The 24484-nt window shown below is 53.3% G+C and overlaps 2 protein-coding genes across 4 annotated transcripts in view; one reads left to right on the top strand and one right to left on the bottom strand.

Moving 5' to 3' along the window:
* Nucleotides 1-24484, top strand: part of CD3E (CD3 epsilon subunit of T-cell receptor complex) — a 32262-nt gene that overhangs the window by 1117 nt on the left and 6661 nt on the right. The gene's annotated exons all lie outside the window — the stretch shown is intronic.
* Nucleotides 363-7715, bottom strand: MPZL2 (myelin protein zero like 2). Of its 3 annotated transcripts, XM_084860604.1 has the most exons (6): nucleotides 7512-7690; nucleotides 5905-6071; nucleotides 4813-5023; nucleotides 4568-4712; nucleotides 3502-3583; nucleotides 363-3180 (listed from the first exon to the last, which is right to left on the bottom strand). In XM_084860604.1, exons 1-5 carry the CDS (start codon nucleotides 7576-7578, stop codon nucleotides 3514-3516), a joined length of 660 nt encoding a protein of 219 aa, XP_084716730.1. In that variant the 5' UTR covers nucleotides 7579-7690; the 3' UTR covers nucleotides 363-3180; nucleotides 3502-3513. The 3 variants fall into 3 exon arrangements, with proteins under 3 accessions (XP_084716730.1, XP_084716729.1, XP_084716728.1); XM_084860603.1 differs by having other exon boundaries at nucleotides 363-3583; nucleotides 7512-7715; XM_084860602.1 differs by lacking the exon at nucleotides 7512-7690 and adding an exon at nucleotides 6738-7450 and having other exon boundaries at nucleotides 363-3583.

The following is a 24484-nucleotide window of genomic DNA, read 5'->3' on the forward strand; positions in this document are numbered from 1 at the left end:
CGCGCACGCACTTGCTCCAGGAGCATCTGGAAGTGGGGCTCCCAGCAGGACCCCCTTGTCCTGGGGGCCTGGGCCTCCGCGGTTTGGACGAGGCGGCCTGGGGGGCCGGAGTCCAGAGCGCCCCTGCTTTGCAGGCACTAGCGAGGCCGGACCTGCGGGGCCCCCCGCGTTCATCCCTCCGAGCCTCACCCTTCCGCAGCTTGTGCGCCCTCCTGCGCCGCGGCCGCTTGCTGGGGCCCTCCTTGCTCTCCTCCGCTCTGGAGCCAGCCTGGGTGGGGCGGCGGCGGCGGCAGGCCTTTGTTCTGTGGTGTTTTCTGAAGCCAGTTCAAAGTCCATTTGCTTTTAACCCCGAGGTTTACCATTTGTACCAAGCCTCCCCCACCCCCGTATTTTATTTATTTATTTATTTCATTTCATTTCTATACCGCCCAATAGCCGAAGCTCTCCCGTATGTACTTGATAACCCCCGGCACATTTGGTGAAGTGGGAAACAGTCCAGGAAAGCTTGTGCCAGAATAAATGTGTTCATCCTTAAGGCGGCACAAGGCTCTTTGCTGGTTTTGCTGCAACAAACTGACACAGCTGCCCTTTGGACATCTTTATTATGAAATTCAATGTATTTGCATACAAAAGTTTAACAAGGCTCTTACAAATAAATTATAGTATGACAGTAAGTGTGAGATTCTACAGATGTGACCCCCTCCCGCCTCATGTGGCAGTAGTGGGGAGTTCGATCATATCTGAAACCCATGAGGTTTAGACCAATGGAAGGCAGTGAAAGCAGCTTTTGAGTGGCCCCATCACTTCCTGGCATATAGAAGGGGAAGAAATGGAAGCAGTGACAGATTTTACTTTCTTGGGTTCCAAGATCACCACAGACGGTGACTGTAGCCATGAAATTCAAAGACGCTTGCTCCTTGGGAGGAAAGCTATGGCCAACCTAGACAGCATAGTAAGAAGCAGAGACATCACCTTGCCGACAAAGGTCCGTCTAATCAAAGCTATGGTTTTCCCAGTAGTAACGTATGGCTGTGAGAGATGGACTATAAGGAAGGCTGAGCGCCGAAGAATTGATGCTTTCGAACTGTGGTGCTGGAGAAGTCTCTTACGAGTGCCCTGGACTGCAAGGAGGTCAAATCAGTCCATCCTAAAGGAAATCAACCCTGAGTGCTCATTGGAAGGACAGATAATGAAGCTGAAGCTCCAATATTTTGGCCACCTAATGCGAAGAGAAAACTCCCTGGAAAAGACCCTGATGCTGGGAAAGACTGAAGGCAAAAGGAGAAGGGGACGGCAGAGGATGAGATGGCTAGATAGCATCACGGATGCAATGAATATGAACTTGAGCACGCTCCGGGAGAGAGCGCAGGACAGGAAGGCCTGGCGTGCTATGGTCCATGGGTTCACGAAGAGTCGGACACGACTGAACAACAACAACAACAATGAAAACAAAGAGAGGCTTCCTAGGGGGAGTCCTCGCAAATGAACTGCAAGCAGGGCTGGGTGCACCAGGCCCAGCACTCTGGAGCTCTGCTAGCAAGGACCTCCTGCACCATCTTGACAACCCCTTTTGGAAGAGGATGAGGTTTAAAAATGGGGAACTGGGCAGACAGAAGAGGGGCAGCCAGAAAAGGACCCAGAAACACTAACCCGGGAACCTTCCCCACCACGACTTCCTTGCGGCACTCAAAATACTGACAATTCCTGCAGATACTGGAGCTACTCCACACACTGGCTGTAAATTCTCCATGTCTGGAGCCCTGAGGATTTTGATTCTGCGCAACATGGAATATTTCCGGCACATTTTGCTGGGGAGGGCTGGCTTTCTCCTATGTATTGTCTGGGCTCAAGCATTGAGTTTGTCTGAAGCTTGGGAAGACAATAGAAAGGCACAGCTGCATTTGTGCTGGTGGAGCAGTAGCTCCCTCACAGCTGCAATGGTGGCCATGTGCTGGGAGTCCTTGCCCTTTTCAAAGAAGCTGCATGCTGGGTACCCCGTTGGCAATGTGCTCAGAAGAATTCCTGCCACTGTGGGTGAGGACAGGGCTGGAACAGGCATCTGGGGCCCTCCACACTCCAGCCTCCTTGAGCATCCCCAGGTTCTGCCACAGGCCAAGCTTGGAGTTCTGGTGCAGAAAGAGCAGGGGTGCTAGAATGGAAACCAAGACCCAGCACAAGCCAGGAGGCCTTTTGCTATGCAGCAGAGGTGGGCAACCGGCAGCCCTCAGCCACACTGTGTAAGCCCTCTGCACACAATCAGTTCAGACCTGGCAAAAGCGCTCTGTCCATTCCCTGGCAGCCTACTGGGTGAACATCAGAAACTGCCTCATGCCAAGTCAGACCTGCCTTGGTCCATCTAGCCCACTGCTGTCAACATCAAGTGGCAGCCATGACTCCAGGGTTTCAGGCAGGAGTTTTTCCATCCCTACCGGGAGATGCCAGGGATTGAACCTGGGACATTTGGCATGCAAGGGAGGGGCTCTGCCACTGACCTACAGCGCCTCTATAGGGAGAGGAAGAAAAGGGAGTGACAGAAAGAGGAGGGGGTGATCCACCCACTTTGGGCTCTGGCTTTGGCTTCACCCCCTCTGACATGCAGCCTGACAGAAAAAAGGTTGCCCACCCTGCTCCCTGCTGTGCTGCAGCAAAGCCAGAGGGCCACTGTCCCTGGCACCATCACTTTGCCCACCCCTGTGAAAGGGAAGGCTGCAGGATGGCCCATGGAGGAGGGAGCTGCCCTTGCAGCTCTGGGGATCTGGCTCTGCTAGCATCAGGTTCTGCTTCCAGGAGGAGCAGGTCCAGATTGGTCTCCTTTTCTTGGCAGCATTTGCAGGATTTTCTCCCGTTTACTGGACGATTCTCCTGTCTGGCATTCTACAAGCATTGTGGCTGTTTTGAGGACGTGGCCATTTAGCAACAAGCAATGATGGGAAGTCCCCTCTTCAGCCCACACACATATCCATGTAAGAACCTGGCCAGTCTGGTCAGCCAGCTCTCTGCTTCCTTGTGCATGCCAGGGGCTCTGTTTCTCCAGCGGCCTTTCCCCCACAGGCTACAGCCAAAGGGGCCTTTGAAGGTGAACTGCACCCTCGTCCAAGTCTCATGTCCCCAGCTCTCTCTGCTCCGAAGAACCAGCCTCCGGCACCAATGGCACTGGGTGGGGTGGGGGGTGCAGTGGGCCTGTGAGGAAGACAGACGTACAGGCAGGCTGGCCGGCCGGCCGGCGGGCAGGCCATCCTTTGGACCTCTTGCTAAGCCTGAAAGCAGAAAACTGGGGGTGTGCTCAGAATGGCTAGGAAGAGCAGTGCTGCTCAGAGGAGCCACCAGGCTGCAGCAACAGAGTGCCCAGGAGGAGGACCTCCAAGATGGACAGACCTCCCAAGGCTTTGAGGCTGAGAGCAGGGCAGGGGTGGACGCGGGGAAGCAGCTCCACAGGGCCCACCCTGGATTCCCCATCTCCACCGGAAAGCCCTCTGGAGAAAGAAGGCAGGGCTGCGGCACCTGTCAGGCCCATCAGGCTTCCTCTCCTGGCAGTGGCGTCTCCACCTCCTCCTGGACCTCCTTCAGCTTCTTCTTCTCAGGCCTGTTATTACACGCAACAAAAGCAGCCATCAGGGCACAAGCAAAGCAGCCCAGGGCCAGGCAGACAGAGGAGGCCTGATGGGGGAGAGCCTGGCCTGGATTTGGAAGGGACTGAGGGGCAGCAGGAGGGGTGTCCCCCCCCCCGATCCTAGAAGCCAGCCCAGCCCTGGGCTGCACTTTGGGGAGGCGGGCCTGGCTCCAGCACCCTTGGCCTGCTCAGCCTTCCTGGTTCCAGCCGAAGTCCCAGTCCTTGTGCATTCAGTGCAACACCGTGCGGGTCATGATTCTGAGTTGGTCACACGGCAGACGTGCCACGGAGCTGACCATTAGCTACTCTGCTCATAGCCAGCGCTGCTTCCAAACCAACACTCTCTTCCTCCAGTTCAGTTCAAAGCCATCCAAATGATTCCAATGGATTTCTCTTTCCTGGTACACTTAGGGTCTAGACAGGCAGCAAAACAAGATGGTAGAGCAGACTGCACTACCTCAGGTTACAGATAGGGGGAACCACATTCTAGAATGTGCCCTACTTCAAAAACTCTGCAAACAGAAAACCAGCACAGTTCATAAATGACATGGGCGGGCTCGAACTTTTCTCCATAGACAGCTAGATTTCTAACTGCAGGGAGATTTTTGTGGGGAGCATTTCAAAAAAGATCCCCCATCTGCAGTCTGAAGCAATCCAAACCAGTCAGCCACCTCATTCTGCTACATGTGTAGGCCCAGCCGTAGTTCTAGCCTCCTCGTCACAGCATGCCCTTTGACACCCACCTGTGACACACCAGAGCACCACAGGATGCAGACAGGTGAACCGTGACGTTCCTGCTTCCTCACAGCAGCACTCGGCATCCCTTCCCCAAGCCACGTTCTCTTTACCTCTTATGAAGCGCTTCCTGCACCCAGTCACAAAAGACCTGCAGGGGCTTCCCAGCGCTGGGCGGGTTTCCTCTCGCCAGTTTTCTGAAAGGCCCCCACAGACACTTACAGCTCCATCTCCACTATCTCCATTTTCTTGTCTTGTTGCATCCTCCGCCGATGGTGGCAGATCACAACCACGACCACGATGATAATCATCAGGAGACAGGCGGCGCCGATGGCCAGAGCCAAGATATGGATCTCAGAGAAGCTCACTGTGCAGGAAGGAAAGCTGTGATGGGGGAGGGGCAGGAAGCCCCCCCCCAGCAGCACCTGCAGCTGAGCCCCCCCCATCGCCCCCCTCAGCTCACAAACCTTTCAGCACAACACTCAGGCGGACCTCGCCAGCAGCACCGTCCACATCTGGCGGGTTCTTCACGTGGCACTGGAAGGTCCCGTTATCACTGGGGCTCACGTTCCAAATCATGATTGAGGCATCACCCCTGAGGGCGTCGCCATCCCACTTGACCCGGCCTGAGAAGCGGCCTTCACTTGGTGGATAGGCCTGCTCACTGTAGTAGAACACCTGGGAGGGGCAGAGAGAAGCCAGATTACTGTTGCTACCACTGATCATAATGCAGTCAGTGTCACCCATTTTGTGCTCTGTCATTTCTCCGTTTGTGGCGGCCCCACCCACACACACCCCGGTCCCACCATCCCCACTCCTGAAGGAAACTTTGGAGACTGAACATCTCCAGAGGCAACAGGACTTGGCTTTTTGAGGGGTGAGGTGACGCAAACAGGCTGGATTTGCCATCTGCCAGGGCCGGGCCGGCTGTGCAGAAGCAGGGTGAAGGGGCTGTGGATGAAGGCGGGAGCCAGTGTCTGAATGGGCAGCAAGATGGTCGACATGGCTGCCCTGGCTGGGGCAGGGGGCACCCTTAGGGCTCTGCTGGGGGCCGCAGACAGTCTTGGGCCAGCGCTGCCATCAGTGAGGGATTGTCCTTGATACAGCTGATACCACAAGGGGGATCTGGAGGGCCTCTCCATCCAAGGAGGCTGCTAGGGCATGGGTGTCAGCCACAGCTATTTGGGCCATAGAGCAAGGACCGGAAAGATCCTGCAGTTCATGCTATTTTGGAAATCAGTGGATGTCTTCCCGTTTTGGGATGACTCCCTTGCAGGAGGGAGCTCTCCGAGCAGTCCAGGCACAGCCGCTTACAAGCGCCTCCTCCGCCTGTGTGGGTGGCTCTGGGGCCTCACAGCCACTGCACATGCTGACACCCACTCCCCTGGCTGCATGGGGGCGCAGGCTGCTCACTCAGGCTTCAGTGTGGAAGGGTCAGGGATGTGGGGATGCTGGGGTCAGGCTGGACCACTCCCAGCTCTCTATGGAGAGGTGAACTGGCTGCCCAGGGATCGCGGAGGGCCTGTGCCACATTCCTCAAAAGGCGGAGATGGACTCACAAACTCAGTTGGGCCCTTTGTCTGGGACTGGAAGTTCCAGGACACCGTCAGCTGCCGCCCAACAGGGGAATGGCTGCGGAAGGTGCATTTCAAGCGCACGTCTGTCCCGTTCAGAGCTTCCAAGGATCCAGGGGTGTAAATTTCCACAGCTGTCACAGGCCAGAGCACTGGAGGAAAACAAGCAGGATAAAGGAAACTCTGCAGGTGACAAAGAAGGCCCAGTGGCAACATTCAGCATGGCTAATCTCCAGAGCCAAGAGGATGGCCAAGGAACCACCACCAAGCCTCCTTCAAGCCAACCTTCAGGCTGTCGGAGGGCGCCCCCCCCCCCCGTGCTGGCTCTGGCCTGCACAACCACCCCAGAAGCTGGCTGGAGGAAGTCCTGAAGTGGCCGTCAAGGAAATGGGCTTTATTCCTCCAAGACTGGGCAGGGCCCCTGGGAGGCAGGCTACTCCAGATTCAACTATGCCCACCTCCGGGGTCCCCCAAAGCTTGCCAGCCAGCTCTCCTCCCCACCCCCAGGAAGCCCCAAGTCCTGTGGGAAGCCCCTGCCCCTTCAAAGCATCTTGGGGAGACACCCTGGTGCCAAGACAGAACTCGGGGCAGGCAGAGCTAGCGGGGAGCTCCAGAGCGGTTTGTTCCTCTGCCCTGGGGCCGCGGCAGTGGGGCACTCCGCTTGATTCAGCCCCCTCCGCTAATGTGTGCCACCCGGGGGCCCCTCGAGCTGCCTCGCTTGCCCCACCCGCAGAGAGGCACGGCTGTGTCTGCCGAGGAAGAAACCTGCTTGGGCGGAGGCTGCTCAGCTCCTGTTCAGCCCTGCGGAGGTGACTCACGTCGAGGCCCGCATGAGAAGACAAGCGGGAGAGAGTCCGACATCCGGGTAAGGTTGCAAAACATGCAACCCGTGTCCAAGGCGGGGGGGCCCGGGCCGTGTGATGCAAGGGGCCGAGCGCGGCGCTTGGGCGCGCTCCGGCAGGAGGCCCGGCCGGCCTCGGGCAACTCCCGCCTCAGTGCGCCAGGCGACGTGAGGTGGGAAAGGGGACGATGGCGAGCGCGGCCCAGGGAACGGCGACAAGCCGAGAAGGGCCTCTTTCCAAAGGCCTTGCGGGCCATTGGTCCAGCGGGCGGGGAGAGGCGTGGAGGCCTCCCGGCGGGCGGGGAAGGTCGGGGCCACCCAGGAGCGCAGAGCCTCGACGGGAGGGCGGCGCTTCCCCGGCCTCGTCCTTCTTTTGGCAAAGGCCTCCGGAGAGGGGTCGGGCAGGAGGGGCGGGGCGAAGAGCAGCTGGCGAGCAGCGTTGCCCGGGGAGCCCGCGCAGCTGATCTCCCCGCGGAACCGGCCGCGATCCACTGCTGCTTCCGCCCTCGCTCCCGGCGCCACACTGGCGAGAAGCCGCGCGTTGGCACGGGAGGCGGCTCAGGTGGGGGCGAGGCCCCGCTGGCGCCGGCAGGCCAGCGGTAGCCCAGCTGGCCTCTCCGGGCTGGGGGCCCTCTGCCGGGGTACGCCTCCAGCCCAGAGCCCCGCCCGGCCGGCGCGCCTCGGGGGCTCCCTGCCCCCCGCGCCCGCCCGCCTGCCTGCCTAGCGGAGGCGCGAGGGCTGCGTTCCTCACCTAGCCACGGCAGCAGCAGGAAGGTGGCGCAGGTGCGGCCGGGCAGGCGCCGGGGCAGGGCGGCCATGGCCGGCGCCGGGGGGGGGCGCCGTGGACCGGGGCCGGCGGGAGGGGCCGCAGCAGAGGCCGCCGCCGCCCTCAGGTGCTCCGCTCGCGCTGGAATGAGCGCTGGCTCCCCTCCCACCGCCGCTCCCCTCCCCTCCCCTCCCCTCCCACGGGCCAAACCGGGAAGGCTGCCTGGGAGAGCTGCGCCCCGCCCGGCCCTCCTCCGTCCTCCACCTCCCGGGCCAGGGCTGGGCCGAAGCCTGCCTGCCTGCCCGCGCCTGCAGCAGCCGCCTGATTCCGGAGGTGTGGGGCTGGCTGAGATGAGCTGGGGGCCTCTCCGCCTAAGAGCCCTCAGCTGCGCCGGACTAGGGGGCCCACCGAACCCAGCCTTCTGCTCCCTCGCTGGCCAACCAGAGGCCCCAAGGGGAAGCCCACACGCAGGACAGGCGCCCTTTAGCACCCTCCTTCCGCCCATGTTCCCGGATACCGGTACTGAGATGCATACTGCCCCCAATGCTGGAGCTAGCATAGAGCCATCTGGACTAGTAGCCATCGGTAGCCCCCTCCTCCATGGATGAGTCCAATCCCCTTTCGAAGCCATCCAAGTTGGTGGCCATCAGGACATGTTGGAGTAGCAAATCCCATACTTTAACTCTGTGCTGTGTGAAGAAGCCCTTCCTTTTGTCCGTCTTGACTCCCCCGCCAACCAGCTGCATGGGATGAACCCGCTAGTATTCTAGAGTTCTAGTATTATGAGGGAGAAAAACTTCTCTCCGTCCACTTGCTCCACTCTAGGCATAATTTTATACTGTTTATTTTTGTGAAACAAAACACCTCTTTTGGTTACCCCATTGCTTTTTAGCATACTTTTATACACCTCTGCTGTGTTCCCCTTTACTCACCTATTCTCTAAGCTAAGGAGCCCCAAACATTTTCCTTACAAAGGAATTGCTCCAGCCCCTTGATCATTTTATTTGCTCTTTTCTGCACCTTTTCCAACTCTAAAATATCCTCTTTGAAATGTGACCAGAATAGTACACAGTATTCAAAGCATGATTACACCTAGATTTGCATCAGGGCACTGATATTGGAATTTGCCCCCCCCCCTTTTACAGCAGCCACATGCTGGGTCAGTGTTTCCATTCAGCTGTCCACCACTACCCCAAGATCCCTTTCTTCGTCAGTCATCACCAGCTCAGACACCATCAGCGTGTACATGAAGTTGGGATTTTTTGCCTCATGTGTATGAAATTACATTGCTCATAGCAAAGTGAATTTGCTATTTTGATGCCCCAAGCTTGGAGACATTCTTTGGAGCTCTTTGCAATCCCTTTTTGTCTTAGCCCCCCTAAATTATTTCATGTCATCAGCAAACTTGGTCACCTCACTGCTCACCCCTAATGCCATAAGAACATCAGAAGAGCCCTGCTGGATCAGACCCAGGGTCCATCTAGTCCAGCGTTCTGTTCACACAGTGGCCAGCCAGCTGCCCATGGGAAACCCACAACCTGAATACAATAGCACCCTCCCACCCATATTCCCCAGCAACTGGTGCACACAGGCTCACTGCCTCTGATACTGGGGGTAGCATAGAGCCATCAGGACTAGTAGCCATCAATAGCCTTCTCCTCTGTGAATTTGTCCAGTCCCCTTTTAAAGCCATCCAAATCGGTGGCCATCACTACATCTTGTGGAAGTGAGTTCCATCATTTGTGGTTGTGCTGTGTGAAAAAATACTTCCTTTTATCTGTTCTGAATCTCCCACCAATCAGCTTCATAGCATGATCCCATTGGGTTCTAGTATTATAAGAGAGGGAGAAAAATGTCTTCCTATCTACTTTCTCCACACCATGCATAAACTTGTACACCTCTGTCATGTCCACCCTTACTTGCCTTTTTTCTAAGCTAAACAATCCCAGATGTTGTAACTACAGATCATTTATGAACATGTTAAAAAGCACTGGTCCCAGTACAGATCCTTGGGAGACCATATTGTTTGCATTCTTCCATTGTGAGAACTGTCCATTTATCTGTATTGTTTCCTTTAACTAGTTACCAATCCAAAGAGGACCTCTCCTTTTATTCTGTGCCTGCTACATTTGCTCAGGAAGGAGTTGTTGGTGAGGGACGTTGTTGAAAGCCATTTGGAAGAGCAAGTAAACAATGTTTGCTGGCTCATCCCTGTCCACATGTGTACTGATGCTCTTGAAGAACTCTAAAAGCGAGTGGGACAGGCAATTACCCTTGCAGAAGCCATGTCAATCCTCTTTCAGCAGGACTTTTACTTCTATATCCTTGATAATTTTATCTTTAATAACACTTTCTACCAATTTACCTTGAACAGACATTAAGCTAACTGGCCTGTAATTTCCTGGATCCCTCCCTCCCCTGGATTCCATTTCTAAAATTGCTGTTACATTGGCTGCTCTCTGGTTCTTTGGGGCAAAGGCTGGTCTTAGTGACACATTGCATATTTTTAGATCAGCAATTCACTTTTAAGTCCTTTAAGAACTCTTGAATGGAGGTACCCTCCACACCCAGCAATTTGTTTTCAGGTATAAGGTCTAGAATGTCATCTCTTGTCACTGCCATTTGCTTCAGTTCCTCAGACCCTGCTCCTGAAAATATCAGTTCAGGCGTGGGCAGCTGCCCCACACCTTCTGCAGTGAGGACAGATGTGGAGGGTTTGTGCAGCTTCTCTTCCATCTCCTCCTCCTCCTCCTCTTCTTGGGTGCTTCCTTGCCATTAGCTCATTAGCCATGTTGGTTAGCTGTCTCTCGCACTTCATGGCACCTTTCCTGGCCTGTGGCGCACCTTCTGGCCGCGCCTCTATCAGTGTGGCTTTCAGGAACCACGAAGCGCTCTGGAGAGACTGCCAGAACTGAGGGGACTGGAAAATGGAAGTTGAAAGGGGAAGTCCAGGGGAAGTCCAAACCTCTCCAGACTCAATTGATGATTGCTCAATTTGACCCTCTTGCCTCCCCCTTCCAGCCAGTTCCCCCTTCCAGCCAATTTTGCCAGTTCCCTCATATTGGAGATGTTCCCTCTTTAAAAGTAAACATGTGAGTGCGCTGGACTTCCTTGGCAATTTTCCACTTACGTACAAATTAAATTTGATAGCACTGTGGTCATCGCTTCCATTCAGTTCAACAACATTCACATCTCCTATTAGGTCCTGAGGATTCAATCCAGGGTCACCTCCTTTCTGGTCTGTCCCGTGACCAGCTGTTCTAGCACACAGCCATTTAAGGATTCTGTCATGACTGGAACACTTGTTTCTCCCATTTATGCAATGGTAACTGAAGTCCTCCATTACCACAACACTTTCTCCTTTGGAGGCCTCCCTGATTTCATCTCCATCTCAAGATCACCCAGAGTACTTTGGTTGTGGGGACAGCAGCAAGTCCCTGATACTAAATTACATTTGGGCCTGGTGTTGTCACCCACAGGGATTCAGTGGCAGACTCTGCCCCTTTTAGGCTTTCTAGTCTGCTTGACGCTGTGCCCTCTTTGCCATCCAGGGCGACACCTCCTCCAGGACGCCCTTCCTTGCCTTTCCTATAGAGTCTGGCTCCAGAGATGACCGTATCCCACCGCATTCTCTCCATGCCATTTCCGTTATGCCCACTCTGTCCAAGTTCTCCATTCAAACCAAGCACTGCTGCTGTCCCACCTTGGCTTGCAGGGTTCCAGCATTAGCACAGAGGCACCTGTGCAGAACGTCCTCCTCCAGATGCCTCTGCCCTGTGCATTTTCCCCTGTGGCTCCTTGGCCTCTTTGACTGGCCATCATGTTTTCTCTGTGCTCATGGCCAGTTTCCACCCTGTCCCCATTTGGGCAATCAGACACATTTTCACCTCCATCCCCAAGGGATGATCCATCCCGAACCGGAAGCTCCCCAGCTCTTGCCGCTTTTCCCGAGAGCTCAGTTCAGAAGCTGCTCTGCCACCTTTTTGATGCTAAGCTCCAGCAGTCTGCTTCCCTTCTAGCTAAAGTGGAGCCCATCCCTTTGTGCAGGCGCAGCGTGTCCCAAACGTTCCCCAGTGCCTATGAAAGCTGAACCCCTCCTCCCTACACCACCGTCTCATCCACGCATTGAGACTCCTCAGCTTTGCCTGCCTAGCTGGTCCTGTGCATGGAATAGGAAGCATTTCAGAGAAAGCCACCTTGGAGGTCCTGGCTTTCAGCTTCCTACTTAGCAATCCACATTTGGCTTCCAGGCCCTCATGTCTACATTTCCCCACTTCATTGGCACCAGGACCATGTGCTTGCTGCCTGCAGATAGCTGTCTATCTGACACTCTGTGCAACCCACCTGATCCCCCCCCCCCTTTGCTGGGTTTGTACCTTCATAGCTCAGGATTGGTCCCTGGAAAGGCTTCCAGGTTGTGCACAGGGCAGAGCAGGGGAAGCTCAGCATTGTGGGGGGGGGTTGGGGGGGGAGTCTTCTCAAGAGAGAGGAGGGGCAGGAGAGACCTGCATTTACCCTTCAGCATTCTGCTGATAATCAGGCCAGCATTAGCCAGGCCCACCTCACTGGCCAGAGCAAAAGTGAGAGACATTCAGCAAATACCTTCCAGCCCTAATGCAGCAGGACAAGGAGATTAAAATGATTCACTGCACATTCTCAGGAAGGAGAAACAGGAGGGTTTCAAGGAGTAGCAAAATGCAGATGTCAAAACAAACCCAGAAGCAGGAAGACCCTTGTGGGCACAGACAATGGCAGGGAGGTCATATGAGCACCGCAGGCAGGGAGAATCTAGTGGTGGCGGCGGAGGAAGCAACATTCTGTGTAGGTGGACAGCGGGAGAGAAAGACAGACAGGCTTCTTTTCTAGGAGTCACACCTCCATTGACCCTGCCGGGCCTTAATCCTTCCTCGGATTTGGGGAGACTGATTGTGGTTACTCAGTAATGATGTGAGAGCACTCTGCACAAGCTCAGAGGCTCTCTCTTCACATGATACTTACATGCTGTGCTGAGCCCAGGCCTTGCCAGCAGGTTCTGATGCTGGCAGTGGGCAATATCTGGCTCACATTGGGCCCAAGGCCAGATCCAAAGAGCAGCTGAAGGTTGAGGTTTGGAAGTGTGTGGACTGCTGAAACGGGCCTGTATCGCAGGGTGGCCCCTCAAGGCCAGTGCCCCCCCGATGGCCTGCCATTTCCCCAGCCCTGTGCATGCACAGCTTGTCCCCCAGCCAGACTGTTGAACCTGACAGGCTGCGGCTGTGGACTCCTAGCATGGATTTCCTCTGGTGGTGCATGAGGCTGCTGGCTCTGTGGCTACAGGAGGCATGCCAGGCCTCAACATGCAGCAGCGAGGAGGATCGCTCAACAAGTTCCTGCTCTGAGTCGGGAGGGGGAGCTGTGCCAGCCCCACAAAGGCACTTTGTGCTTCCTCCTCTGTCAGAAAGCTGATCTGACAGAAACGGACTGGTTGCATCTCAGCCTGTTCTCCCTCTGTTTGTCCTGACAGATGGAACCATCAGGGCTGGGGTGAATCAGCTCTAAGCTTTGCTGCAGCCACACAGCCCCTGACAAGGACACTTCTGCCTCCCCAGCATTCTCCCCTCCCCTGTAATTACTCTCATCCCCCCCCCCCAGCTGTGCAATGCAGCAGTTGGGGTTGGATCTGCCCTCTTTCATGTTACATGCATTTCAACTGGCTCCTTCTGAAGTTTTCCTTGGAACATCTTCACAGAATAATATCAAAGAATAGTAGGGTTGGAAGGGGCCTGCAAGACCATCGAGTCCAACCACTGCTCAAGGCAAGAATCCAAGTCAGAGCAACTACGACATAGGGCTGTCCAGCCTCGTCTTCAATGCCTCCAGTGTGGGAGAGCCCACCACCTCCCTAGCGAATGGGTTCCATCACAGTACTGCTCTAACAGTCCAGAATCCCCCCCCCCCCGCAATGTTCAGCCGGAATCTGGTTTCCCGTAACTTGAGCCCATTGGGATGATCAAGTTCTGGGATGATCAAGAAGAGATCCTGGCCTTCCGGGGGCAGTTTGCAGCCGGTGAGTGAGCCTTGGTGCCTGTCCTCTAACTCCAGGCAGAAGGGCACCTGGGCTGGCCTCCTCCCCTGCTGCTTAAGCAGGGTGGGGGCAGGGGCTGCAGGCCTCTATCCTGCTGCTGTCTTGTGGTGCTGATCAAAGCGCTTCTGGGGGCCCTGAGCAGCTGTTCCTCCCTGCAGCAAAAGGTGTGTCTGCGGCTGGGATGTGCTGTGGAGCCCTGCTGGGGGTCTGGCTCCTGGAGCCATGGGGGCCACATGCATCTGCTTCTTGGCCACCGTGGGGTGCAGCACTCACCCTCTCCAACCCCTCTAGATCTTCCACTACCAATCCGATGCTTACCCAACAAAGAGGGGCACCTTCCGTGGCCGGGTCTCCTGGGCTGGCAACTTGGCCAAGAGGGATGCCTCCATTACGATTGCCAACCCGACGCTGGACGACAATGGGACGTTCAGCTGCACTGTGAAGAATCCCCCGGATGTGCAGTGTCAAGGGCTCCTTGGAGGGCTCTCTCAGTCTAATCCAGTAGCCAAGTCCAGACGCAGACAAAGGGATTCTTTTCAAAGCTTTATTCTTCTTTTACAACTTAACAACTCTACAGGTAGCAACTAGATCTGAGCAGCAGCATCCTTATGCCCTAAGTTGAAACAGTTGGTCCCCATTTGAAAGGCAATTACTGGCAGACCCCTGAATATAAGGACTAGGGAGAATCCCTCCCCTTTTCCCTTGGATTCTCTGGGCGCAACCGTTCTTTGAGCGCCAACCGGGCGCTATGCCTCCTTTCTGCGCTCTCCATTTGGCGCCGCTCTCTGCATCTGCGCCGCGCATCCACTAAGTCTGCTATCTCTGCTCGGTCACTCCCTGGACTGCTTTCAAGTCTAGGAATGCTGGTGGGAGGAATCTCCGCCAGCTGTGGGCCCTGGGAAAGCAGAGCGCGCTCCTCTCCCTGGAGCGACTGCTCTTCCTCAGAATCAGAACTACTCTGGGATTCTATGGGCTCAGTGTCCACCCTGACATGCAGCACATCCCCCAGACTGTGCTGACGGTCACTCAGAGAGGTGTGGCACTGGCTCCGGCCCCAGAGGCCTACCCATGCGTCTGGCCTTTTCTGCCTGGCGTGTTAAAATCTCCCAGGAACGTTTCTGAAGACTCAGCCTCTTGGCGCGTGCACTGGATACCGTCCCGTTGTTGCGGCCCGTCTCTCCCTCGTTCTGCCCTGGGAGCCGTGGATTGGGGCCTCAGATCCGCTTCCCTGTGCCTGGTCCTAGAGGCATGGACACACTGGCGGGGGCGGGGGGGGGGGCTCCCTGGCTGTGCAGGTGTAGAGCCCATGTTTCGGCCAGGGCTAGAGACAGCCCTTCCCACCCCGTGTGGTGACCGGGTGTCACCCCTTCTCACTCTGTGGAGGTTGCCCATCCCCATATCTCCCCTCAGTCTTCTCTTCTCAAGGCTAAACAGGCCCAGTTCTTTCAGTCTCTCTTCATAGGGCCCACTCGTTACCTCTCCCCAGTTTGAGAAGGTCCCATAGATAAGCACTCTTTGAGTCCGATTCTGTAGCCAACTGTGGATCCACTGGATCGTTGTTTCATCTAGCCCACTTCGAGCTAGTTTGCTCATCAGGAGATCATGGGGAAATTGAAGTCCCCCATTACTACTACATCATGCTTCCTTAAAACATTGGCTATTTGCTTTTCAAAAGTTTCATCCTTGTCTTCTCCTTGATTGGGTGGCCGGTAGTAGACTCCGACCACCAGGTTCCTTTTATTGTTTGCTCCATTTATTTCAACCCAGATGCTCTCGATGGGGCTACCAAGCTCCTCCTCCTGTATTTCTGTGCATTTTTCTGTGCATATGTATTTTTCACATACAGTGCAACCCCACCTCCCTTTCTGTTCCTCCTGTTCTTTTTGAACAAGTTCAATCCTTCAATTGCTGTATTCCAGTCATGAGAGTCATCCCACCAAGTCTCAGTTATACCTATCAGGTCATAATTTCCCTCTTGTATTAAGAGTTCAAGTTCGTTCTGTTTGTTTCCCATACTCTGGGCATTAGTATATAGACATCGAAGACCATGTGCTTCATAGTCTGGCTTTCTTCCTACATGTGTCTGAAGGCTATTATTGGGCGCTATCAGAGCTGTTCTCTCCATTGCAGTGCATGCGCCTACATCCATTGTTACCCCCAACATTACATCTCCCTTCCCCGTAGGATTCAGTTTAAAGCCCTGCTGATGAAGTTCTTCATGCTGTGGCCAAACACATTCTTCCCATCCTTTGTGAAGCGCAACCCATTCCTAGCCAACAACCCATCTTCCAGGAAATATAGCCCGTGGTCCCAGAATCCCAATCTCTCTCGTCGGCACCACCTTCGTAGCCAGTCATTCACCCGGAGTATTTTTCGTTCCCTTTCTATCCCTCTTCTAACTACTGGAAGGATGGATGAGAAAACTATCTGGGCCCCAAAGTTCTTGAGTTTCCTTCCCAAAGCTTCAAAGTCTGACGTGATCTCTTCGTAGCTCCGCTTGGTGGTATCATTTGTTCCCACATGGATGAGAAGAAAGGGATCCCTGTCAGTGGGCTTTATGAGTGCAGGCAACCTTTCAGTCACGTAAGATCATTGGTTCCATTGTCATATTGCTCTAACAGTCAGGAGGTTTTTCCTGATGTTCAGCCGGAATCTGGCTTCCTGTCACTTGAGCCCATTATTCCATGTCCTGTACTCTGGGATGATCAAGAAGAGATCCTGGCCTTCCTCTCTGGGACAACCTTTCAAGTACTTGAAGAGCACTATCCTATCTCCCCTCAGTCTTCTCTTCTCAAGGCTAAACACGCCCAGTTCTTTCAGTCTCTCTTCATAGGGCTTTGTTTCCAGTCCCCTGATCATCCTTGTTGCCCTCCTCTGAACCCTCTCCAGTTTGTCTGCATCCTTCTTAAAGTGTGGTGCCCAGAACTGGACACAGTACTCCAGATGAGGCCTAACCAGTGCTGAGTAGAGGGGAACTAGTACTTCCCGGGATTTGGAAGCGATGCTTCTATGAATGCAGCCCAAAATAGCATTTGCCTTTTTGGCAGCCACATCCCATTGTTGGCTCATATTCAGTTTGTGATCGACAACAATTCCAAGATCATTCTCACTTGTAGTGTTGTTGAGCCACGTATCCCCCATCTTGTAACTGTGCATTTGGTTTCTTTTTCCTAGGTGCAGAACTTGGCATTTGTCCCCATTAAATGTCATTCTGTTGTTTTCTGCCCAGCACTCCAGTCTATCCAGATCACTTTGAATTTTGTTTCTGTCTTCCAAAGCATTAGCTATCCTGCCCCATTTTTGTCACCTGCAAATTTGTTCAGCATTCCCTGCACCTCCTCCTCCAAGTCATTCATAAAAATGTTGAAGAGCACTGGGCCCAGGACTGAGCCCTGCGGTACCCCACTCGTTGCCTCTCCCCAGCTTGAGAAGGTCCCATTGATAAGCACTCTTTGAGTCCGATTCTGTAGCCAACTGTGGATCCACCTGAGAGGTGTTTCATCTAGCCCACTTCGAGCTAGTTTGCTCATCAGGAGATCATGGGGCGCTTCGTCGAAAGCTTTGCTGAAGTCAAGGTATATGATGTCTACAGCATTCCCAAGGTCTACAAGGGAGGTTACTTGATCAAAAAATGTGATCAGATTCGTCTGGCAGGACTTGTTTTTGACAAATCCAAGTTGGCTTCGAGTCATCACTGCATTGTTTTCAAGGTGCTTCCAGATGGATTGCTTCATCATCTGCTCCAGAATTTTCCCAGGGATTGATGTCAGACTGACTGGTCTGTAGTTCCCAGGTTCCTCCTTTTTACCCTTTTTGAAGACAGGGACAACATTAGCCCTCCTCCAGTCATGTGGCACCGGTCCTCCATGATTTTTCAAAGAGAACAGACAGCGGTTCTGAGAATTCTTCTGCCAGTTCCTTTATTACTCTAGGATGCAGTTCATCTGGGCCTGGAGACTTGAACTCATTCAAAGGAATTAGGTGTTCCTTGACCATATGCCTATCGATCTCCAGCTGCAATCCTGCCCCTTCAGCCTGTACATCGCCTTTGCCAGGGGGGTGATAGATCCTCTTTTGGGAGAAGACTGAGCCAAAGTAGGAATTGAGCACCTCTGCCTTTTCTTTGTCATGTGTTATCGTTTTGCCATCCTTATGTAATAGCTGAACCACCATTTCTTTCCTCTGCCTTTTACTATGCACGTAGCTGAAGAAAGCCTTTTTGTTGTTTTTAGCATCCCTTGCTAACCTGAGCTCATTCTCAGCTTTAGCCTTCCTGACGCCATCCCTGCAATTCTGTGCTACCTGCCTGTACTCTTCCTTTGTAGCTTGGCCTTCTTTCCACTTCCTATCTGTGTCCTTTTTTGTTTTCCGGTCATCCCTAAGCTTTTTGTGAAGCCACATCGGTTTCTTCTGTTGTCTTCCACCTTTTCTTCTTGTTGGAATTGTTTGTGATTGTGCCTTGAGAATTTCCTTTTTTAAAAGCTCCCACCCATCTTGGGCTCCTTTTCTCGTTAGCGTCGCTTGCCATGGGACCTTACTGATCATAGTTCTGAGTTTATGAAAATCAGCTTTCCTAAAATCCAGGGTACGCGTTTGACTACACTTCGCTTTTGCTTCCCTTAGAACCAAGAACTCAAGTACAACATGGTCGCTTTCCCCCAGAGTTCCTGTAACTGCTACTTTATCCACTAAGTCATCTCTGTTGGTTAGGATCAAGTCAAGGATAGCCGATCCTCTAGCTCCTTCCTCTACTTTCTGTAGGAGGAAGTTATCCGCCACACAAGTCAGGAATTTCCTGGAGGGGCCATGTTTTGCAGAATTTGTCTCCCAACAAATATTGGGGAAACTGAAGTCCCCCATTACTACTACATCATGCTTCCTTAAAACATTGGCTATTTGCTTTTCAAAAGTTTCATCCTCGTCTTCTCCTTGGTTGGGTGGCTGGTAGTAGACTCCGACCACCAGGTTCCTTTTATTCTTTGCTCCATTAATTTTGATCCAAATGCTCTCGATGGGGCTACCAAGCTCATCCTCCTGCATTTCTGTGCAGATATATGTATTTTTCACATACTGTGCAACCCCACCCCCCTTTCTGTTCCTCCTATTCTTTTTGAACAAGTTCAATCCTTCAATTGCTGTATTCCAGTCATGAGAGTCATCCCACCAAGTCTCAGTTATACCTATGAAGTCATAATTTCCCTCCTGTATTAAGAGTTCAAGTTCGTTCTGTTTGTTTCCCATACTCTGGGCATTAGTATATAGACATGGAAGACCATGTGCTTCATAGTCTGGCTTTCTTCCTACATGTGTCTGAAGACTATTATTGGGTGCTATCAGAGCTGTTCTCTCCAGTGCAGTGCATGCTCCTACGTCCATTGTTACCCCCAACATTACATCTCCCTTCCCCGTAGGATTCAGTTTAAAGCCCTGCTGATGAAGTTCTTCATGCTGTGGCCAAACACATTCTTCCCATCCTTTGTGAGGTGCAACCTGTCCCTTGCCAACAGCCCATCTTCCAGGAAGTATAGCCCTGGTCCCAGAATCCAAATCTCTCTCGTCGGCACCACCTTCGTAGCCAGTCATTCACCCGGAGTATTTTTCGTTCCCTTTCTATCCCTCTTCTAACTACTGGAAGGATGGATGAGAAAACTATCCGGGCCCCAGAGTTCTTGAGTTTCTTTCCCAAAGCTTCAGCATCTGATGTGATTTCTTCGTAGCTCCGCTTGACGGTATCATTTGTTCCCACATGGATGAGAAGAAAGGGATACCTGTCAGTGGGCGTTATGAGTGCAGGCAACCTTTCAGTCACGTCTCTAATCTGTCCTCCCGGGAGACAACATACCTGGCGAGTCCATGGGTCTTCTTGACATACTTGGGTTTCAATCCCACGCAACAAGGAGTCTCCCACTACTACCACTCTTCTCTTTTTCTTGTTGTAAGACTGGGTTTCATTGCTTCTGTTTGACTGACCTTCAGCCTCTTGCTCGCTCTCATGCAGGTTCCCCTGTCATTCTTCCTCAGCAGGCTGTCCTCCAGTCTCATCCACAAGTACCTGGAATCGGTTCCACAGCTCCACTGCTTCCACTGGTGCAGAGTGGCGTCTAGTTCTTCTCCTAACTGTCACCCTTTTCCAAGGAGTATCCTCTACTCCATTTTTCTTCACCTCAGCATTTCCCACTTCTGCCTCATCTTGCTGTTGCTCTTCAAGCCCCTGGTCTTCCCTTTGCCTCTGCAGTTCCCCCATTCTGTCCAAGAACTCTTTGTGTTCTCTTATTCCCCGGAGGGTTGACACTTGCTGCTCCAGTCCACTTACTTTTTCCTCCAGCAGCGTGATCAACTTGCACTTGTTGCAGGTGTGGGCCATGCTGTTCTCAGGCAAGAAAACAAACATTGCACACACCTTGCAGGTCACCACCACTGGAGAGTCCTGTCCTTCCATTGCCTCTTTTCCCTTTTTGTGTCTAGCTTTGTGATTGTTCTAGACTAGCCTGTGCCTGCTCCTTTACTCAGTAGAGGTTAAAAGCAGAGTCCCACTGGTGTGGGAGTGTGTGTTACAAGATAAATAAATGAAAAAAAAAGTTAGTTAAAAAAGAAGAAAAAATGTTAGGGGCCTCCCCCTTGACCTCCCCTGCCGAACTCCCTTGGCCAACTCCTGTTTGCTCCCCCTGTCCGCTCGCTCTGGTTGCTCGCGCTCTGGGAGCTTGCTTGCTTCTGTAGTCCCTGGACCAGCTGGAGCAGCTTGCTCTGCTCTGCTCTGCTCAGCTGGGAGGCAGGAAACAGACTGAAGCTTCCCGCCCAATCAGCTGCTGGGAGTACTCAGGCCACACACCCCCTATTCAGTTGGAGCTCTCAGGAGTGCCTGGTGAGCTCACAGCCACTCAGAAGGACAAAGGGCAGCCCACGGGGCTTCCTGCAGCCCACTTACCTCTTTGCCTCTGTCTCCTTTGTCTCTTCTACCACTGCAACTCCCCTGGCCAACTCCCGTTTGCTCCCCCTGTTCGCTCGCTCTGGTCGCTCGCTCTCTGGGAGCTTGCTTGCTTCTGTAGTCCCTGGACCAGCAGCTGGGAGGCGGGAAACAGCGCCTCTGCTTGACTGACTCTGCTTGACTGACCTGCAGCCTCTTGCTCGCTCTCATGCGGGGTCCCTGTGATTCTTCCTCTGCAGGCTGTTCTCCAGTCTCATCCTCAAGTACCTGGAAACGGTTCCATAGTTCCACCACCTCCACTGGTGCAGAGTGGCTTCTAGGTCTTCTGCTCCTAACTGTCACCCTTTTCCAAGGAGTATCCTCTACTGCATTTTTCTCGCCTCAGCATTTTCCTCTTCTGCCTCAGCTTGCTGTTGCTCTTCTGGCTTCTGTACCTCTCTTTGGTGCTGTAGTTCCACCATTCTAAGAACTCTCCGTCTTCGCTTATTCCCTGGAGAGTCGACACTCACCCTCTTATTTTTTCTTCCAACAGCATGATCAACTTGCACGTGTTGCACGTGTAGGCCATGCTGATCTCAGGCAAGAAAACAAACACTGCACACACCTTGCAGGTCACCACCACTGGAGACTCTTTTCCTTCCACAGTCTATATTCCCTTTTTGTTTCTAGCTTTCTGATTGTACTGAGATAGCCTGTGCTTTGTCCTCTTTTCACTGGAGGTTAACAACAGAGTCCCACCAGTATGCAAGTGTGTGTTACAAGAAAAATAAATTTTGAAAAATGTTATGGCCCTCCCCCTTGACCTCCCCTGCCGAACTCCTGTTTGCTCTCCCTGTTTGCTTGCTCTGATCGCCCACTCTCTGGGAGCTTGCTTGCTGTCAGGGTGGAAACTGAGCTGATAGAACCCCAGAGCAGTTCTGATTCTGAGGAGGATCAGCAATCCATGGGAGAGGAGTCAATTCATCCCTCACAGGCACAGCAGCTGGCAGAGATTCCTCCTGCCGGCATTCCTGAGATAGTGATCCTAGCAGTGAGAAAGTGCGGGAACGGGGCTTGCTAGATGCTCAGCGCAGAGAGCGACGGAGGGCACGGAAAGGAGGCGTAGCGCCCTTTTGGCGCGCAAGCAACGGCCGCCTCCCGTGGACCCAAGGGAAAGAGGGAGGATCTCTCCCTAGCCCATAAGTTCAGGGTCTTCAAGTGACTCTCCTTCAAACAGGGATCAACTGCCTACTCGGAGCATAGGCTACTCTGCTGTTCCTTGCTTAGTCGCTGGTGATTAGCATCTGAAATAGTCATTAAGTTGTAAAAGGATTAAAGCCTTGAAAAGAATCCTTTCGTCTGTGTCTTGAGTTGGCTATTGGAGTCTACTGAAAGAGGCCGCTAGGGCGCCTCCTCACACTTGCTTGTATAGCCCCTAGACCAGCTGGAGCAGCTTCCTTTGCTCTGCTCAGTTAGGAGTGAGGAAATGTATTATTTTACACTGGCCTTCTCTTGATATGACCACTGCTGTTGCTGTTATCGCTACTGTTGTTGCTGCTGGCTTCATTGTCGGCTTTTATTGTTGCTTTTATTGCTATTGCATTGTGTTTATGTTTTAATCGCTTTTAATATTTTAACTGTTTTTATGTATTTTATTGCTGTGAGCTGCGTTGGGAGGGCTTCTGCCCTGAACTAATAATAAGTGAATACAGGGGTGGGGCTACGGCAAATGGGCCTCCTGGGGACCCTGGAGGTTGGGATCCATGGAGGGCCAGGGGTTCTCCACCCCGGTGTCGGTCTTTGGCACAAGGTGAGCTGGATTCAAGGGCTGTGAGGAGGGGGTGTAAGAAGAGCCCTGCAGCTGAACCAGACCACGGGTACCTCTGGTCCTATGTTGGCCGTCCAGATGGCCCAATGGGAAGCTCACAACCAGGATGTGAGAGCAATACTCCCCGTTGGCCCACATAAGTCATAGCCCCTGATGGCCTCCTCCTCCCGCTCCTCCATGAATTTGTCTAATCCCCTTCCAATGCCATCTTCGCCCACGGCCGTTACCACATCTTGTGGCAGCAGCTAGCCTGGAGACCTCTCCAGCTAGTCCAGTCCAACAAGCTTGGACAGCTTTCTTCCACGAGCCTTAGCGAAGAGGAAAGGGGGGGTGTCCTGCTGGGCAGGAGGGGCCCACAAGGATCACAGGGTGGAGTGCCAGAGCCCACGGGGCTCTTGAAAGGAGGCCCCCATTGCCACATGAATTTGGAGTGTTATTCCGTGTGCTGTGGATACAGTTAGTGAGCAAGAGGCGGTCTGTGGCAGACCGGTTTTGTGGGATCGGTTCCAGCTTCTTCCTTCTGATGAAGTGGACAAGGTGTTCTCATCTGTAAGGCTGACCACCTGCTTACTTGATCCTTACCCATCTTGGCTCATTATGGGCTGCAGGGAAAGATTGGGTGAGGGGATCAGGGTGGTGGTGAATGCCTCCCTTGAGGAGGGAGTCATGACATCAGCCCTTAAGGAGGCAGTGATAAGACCACTCTTAAAGAAGCCCTCCTTGGATCCCCAAGTTCTGAACAACTTTCGCCCAGTCTCGAATCTGCCATTTTGGGGCAAGGTGATTGAGCGGGGTGGTGGCGGTGCAGTTGAAGGCACACTTGGAAGAAACTGATTATCTAGACCCATTTCAGTCAGGCTTCAGGCCTGGGAATGGGACAGAAACGGCCTTGGTTGCCTTGGTGGATGATATGAGGAGGGCTCTAGGTAGGGGCACCTTCCTTATTCTCCTCGACCTCTCAGCGGCTTTTGATACCGTTGACCACAGTATCCTCCTGGGCCGCCTGGAGGGGTTGGGCATTGGAGACACCGTATTACGGTGGTTCCGGTCCTTCCTCTCCAGCAGGTACCAGAGGGCAGCACTGGGAGAGGAGGTTTTGGACCTGTGCCGCTCACTTGTGGGGTGCCACAGGGTTCCATCCTCTCCCCAATGCTATTTAACATCTATGTGAAGCTGCTGGGGGCTATCATCAGGAGGTTTGGGGTGCGGTGTCATCAATATGCGGATGACACGCAGCTCTACCCCTTTTTCAAATCTTCACCAAGGTTGGCCGTAGAATCCCTGTCCAAATGTCTGGAGACGGTGAGTGGCTGGATAGGGAGGAATAAGCTGAAGCTGAACCCTGACGAGGTACTTTTGGTGGGAGACAACAGGAGGTTGGGGGATGTTGACCTGGTGTTGAATGGGGTACGGCTACCCTTGAAAGACCAGGTCCACAGCCTGGGGGATATTTTAGACTCCCAGCTGTCCATGGAGACTCAGGTGTCAGTTGTGAGCCAGACAGCGCTGTTCCAACTCCATCTGTTACAGTGGCTGTGCCCCTACCTTCCCGACCATCTGCTCCCATCGGTAGTACATGCCCTGGTCTCCTCTCATTTAGACTGCTGTTATGCACTCTATGTGGGGTTACCCTTGAAGACAGTTCGGAAGCTGCAGCTAGTACAGAATGCGGCTGCTCGCCTGACGAAAGGCAGCCGCTGGCAAGATCCCATCACTCCAGTGCTGAAGGAGTTGCACTGGTTACCAGTTGTTTTCCGGACCAAATTCAAAGTGTTGGTTTTGACCTTTAAAACCCTATATGGTTCTGGCCCAGCTTATCTTAAGGAGTGCCTCCAGAACACCAGACAGGCCGCTGAACAAGATCAGCCTCAGATGGCCTTCTCTCCGTCCCATCAGCCAGGACAGCTAGACTGGTGAGTACGAGGGAGAGGGCCTTCTCTGTGGTGGCCCCCACTCTGTGGAACTCCCTCCCTAGGGAACTCTGCCATGCCCCCACTTTAATGAGCTTCCACCACGCATTAAAAATGTGGTTGTTCAGGCAGGCATTTGGGGTAGGTTAGGGTATTTTTTATGATGTTTTTAATGTAGGATTTTATTGTTTTAACTGTTTTATTGTTGTACATCGCCCAGAGTGGCTGGGTGACTAGCCAAATGGGCGATTA

The sequence above is a fragment of the Heloderma suspectum genome, chromosome 6, assembly GCF_057233095.1.
Source record: "Heloderma suspectum isolate Gila_16-S chromosome 6, 16-S_ref, whole genome shotgun sequence".
NCBI lineage: Eukaryota > Metazoa > Chordata > Lepidosauria > Squamata > Helodermatidae > Heloderma > Heloderma suspectum.

What these genes read in the sequence shown, in the direction of transcription:
- MPZL2 (XM_084860602.1), bottom strand. Translation starts at nt 7,017, where the DNA reads ATGGCCCGCAAGGCCTTTGGAAAGAGGCCCTTCTCGGCTTGTCGCCGT. An exon ending in CCTGAGTGTTGTGCTGAAAG is followed by an intron (nt 4,713 to 4,812) that starts GTTTGTGAGCTG and finishes CTTCCTGCACAG; the next exon opens with TGAGCTTCTCTGAGATCCAT. An exon ending in GAGATAGTGGAGATGGAGCT is followed by an intron (nt 3,584 to 4,567) that starts GTAAGTGTCTGT and finishes GTGTAATAACAG; the next exon opens with GCCTGAGAAGAAGAAGCTGA.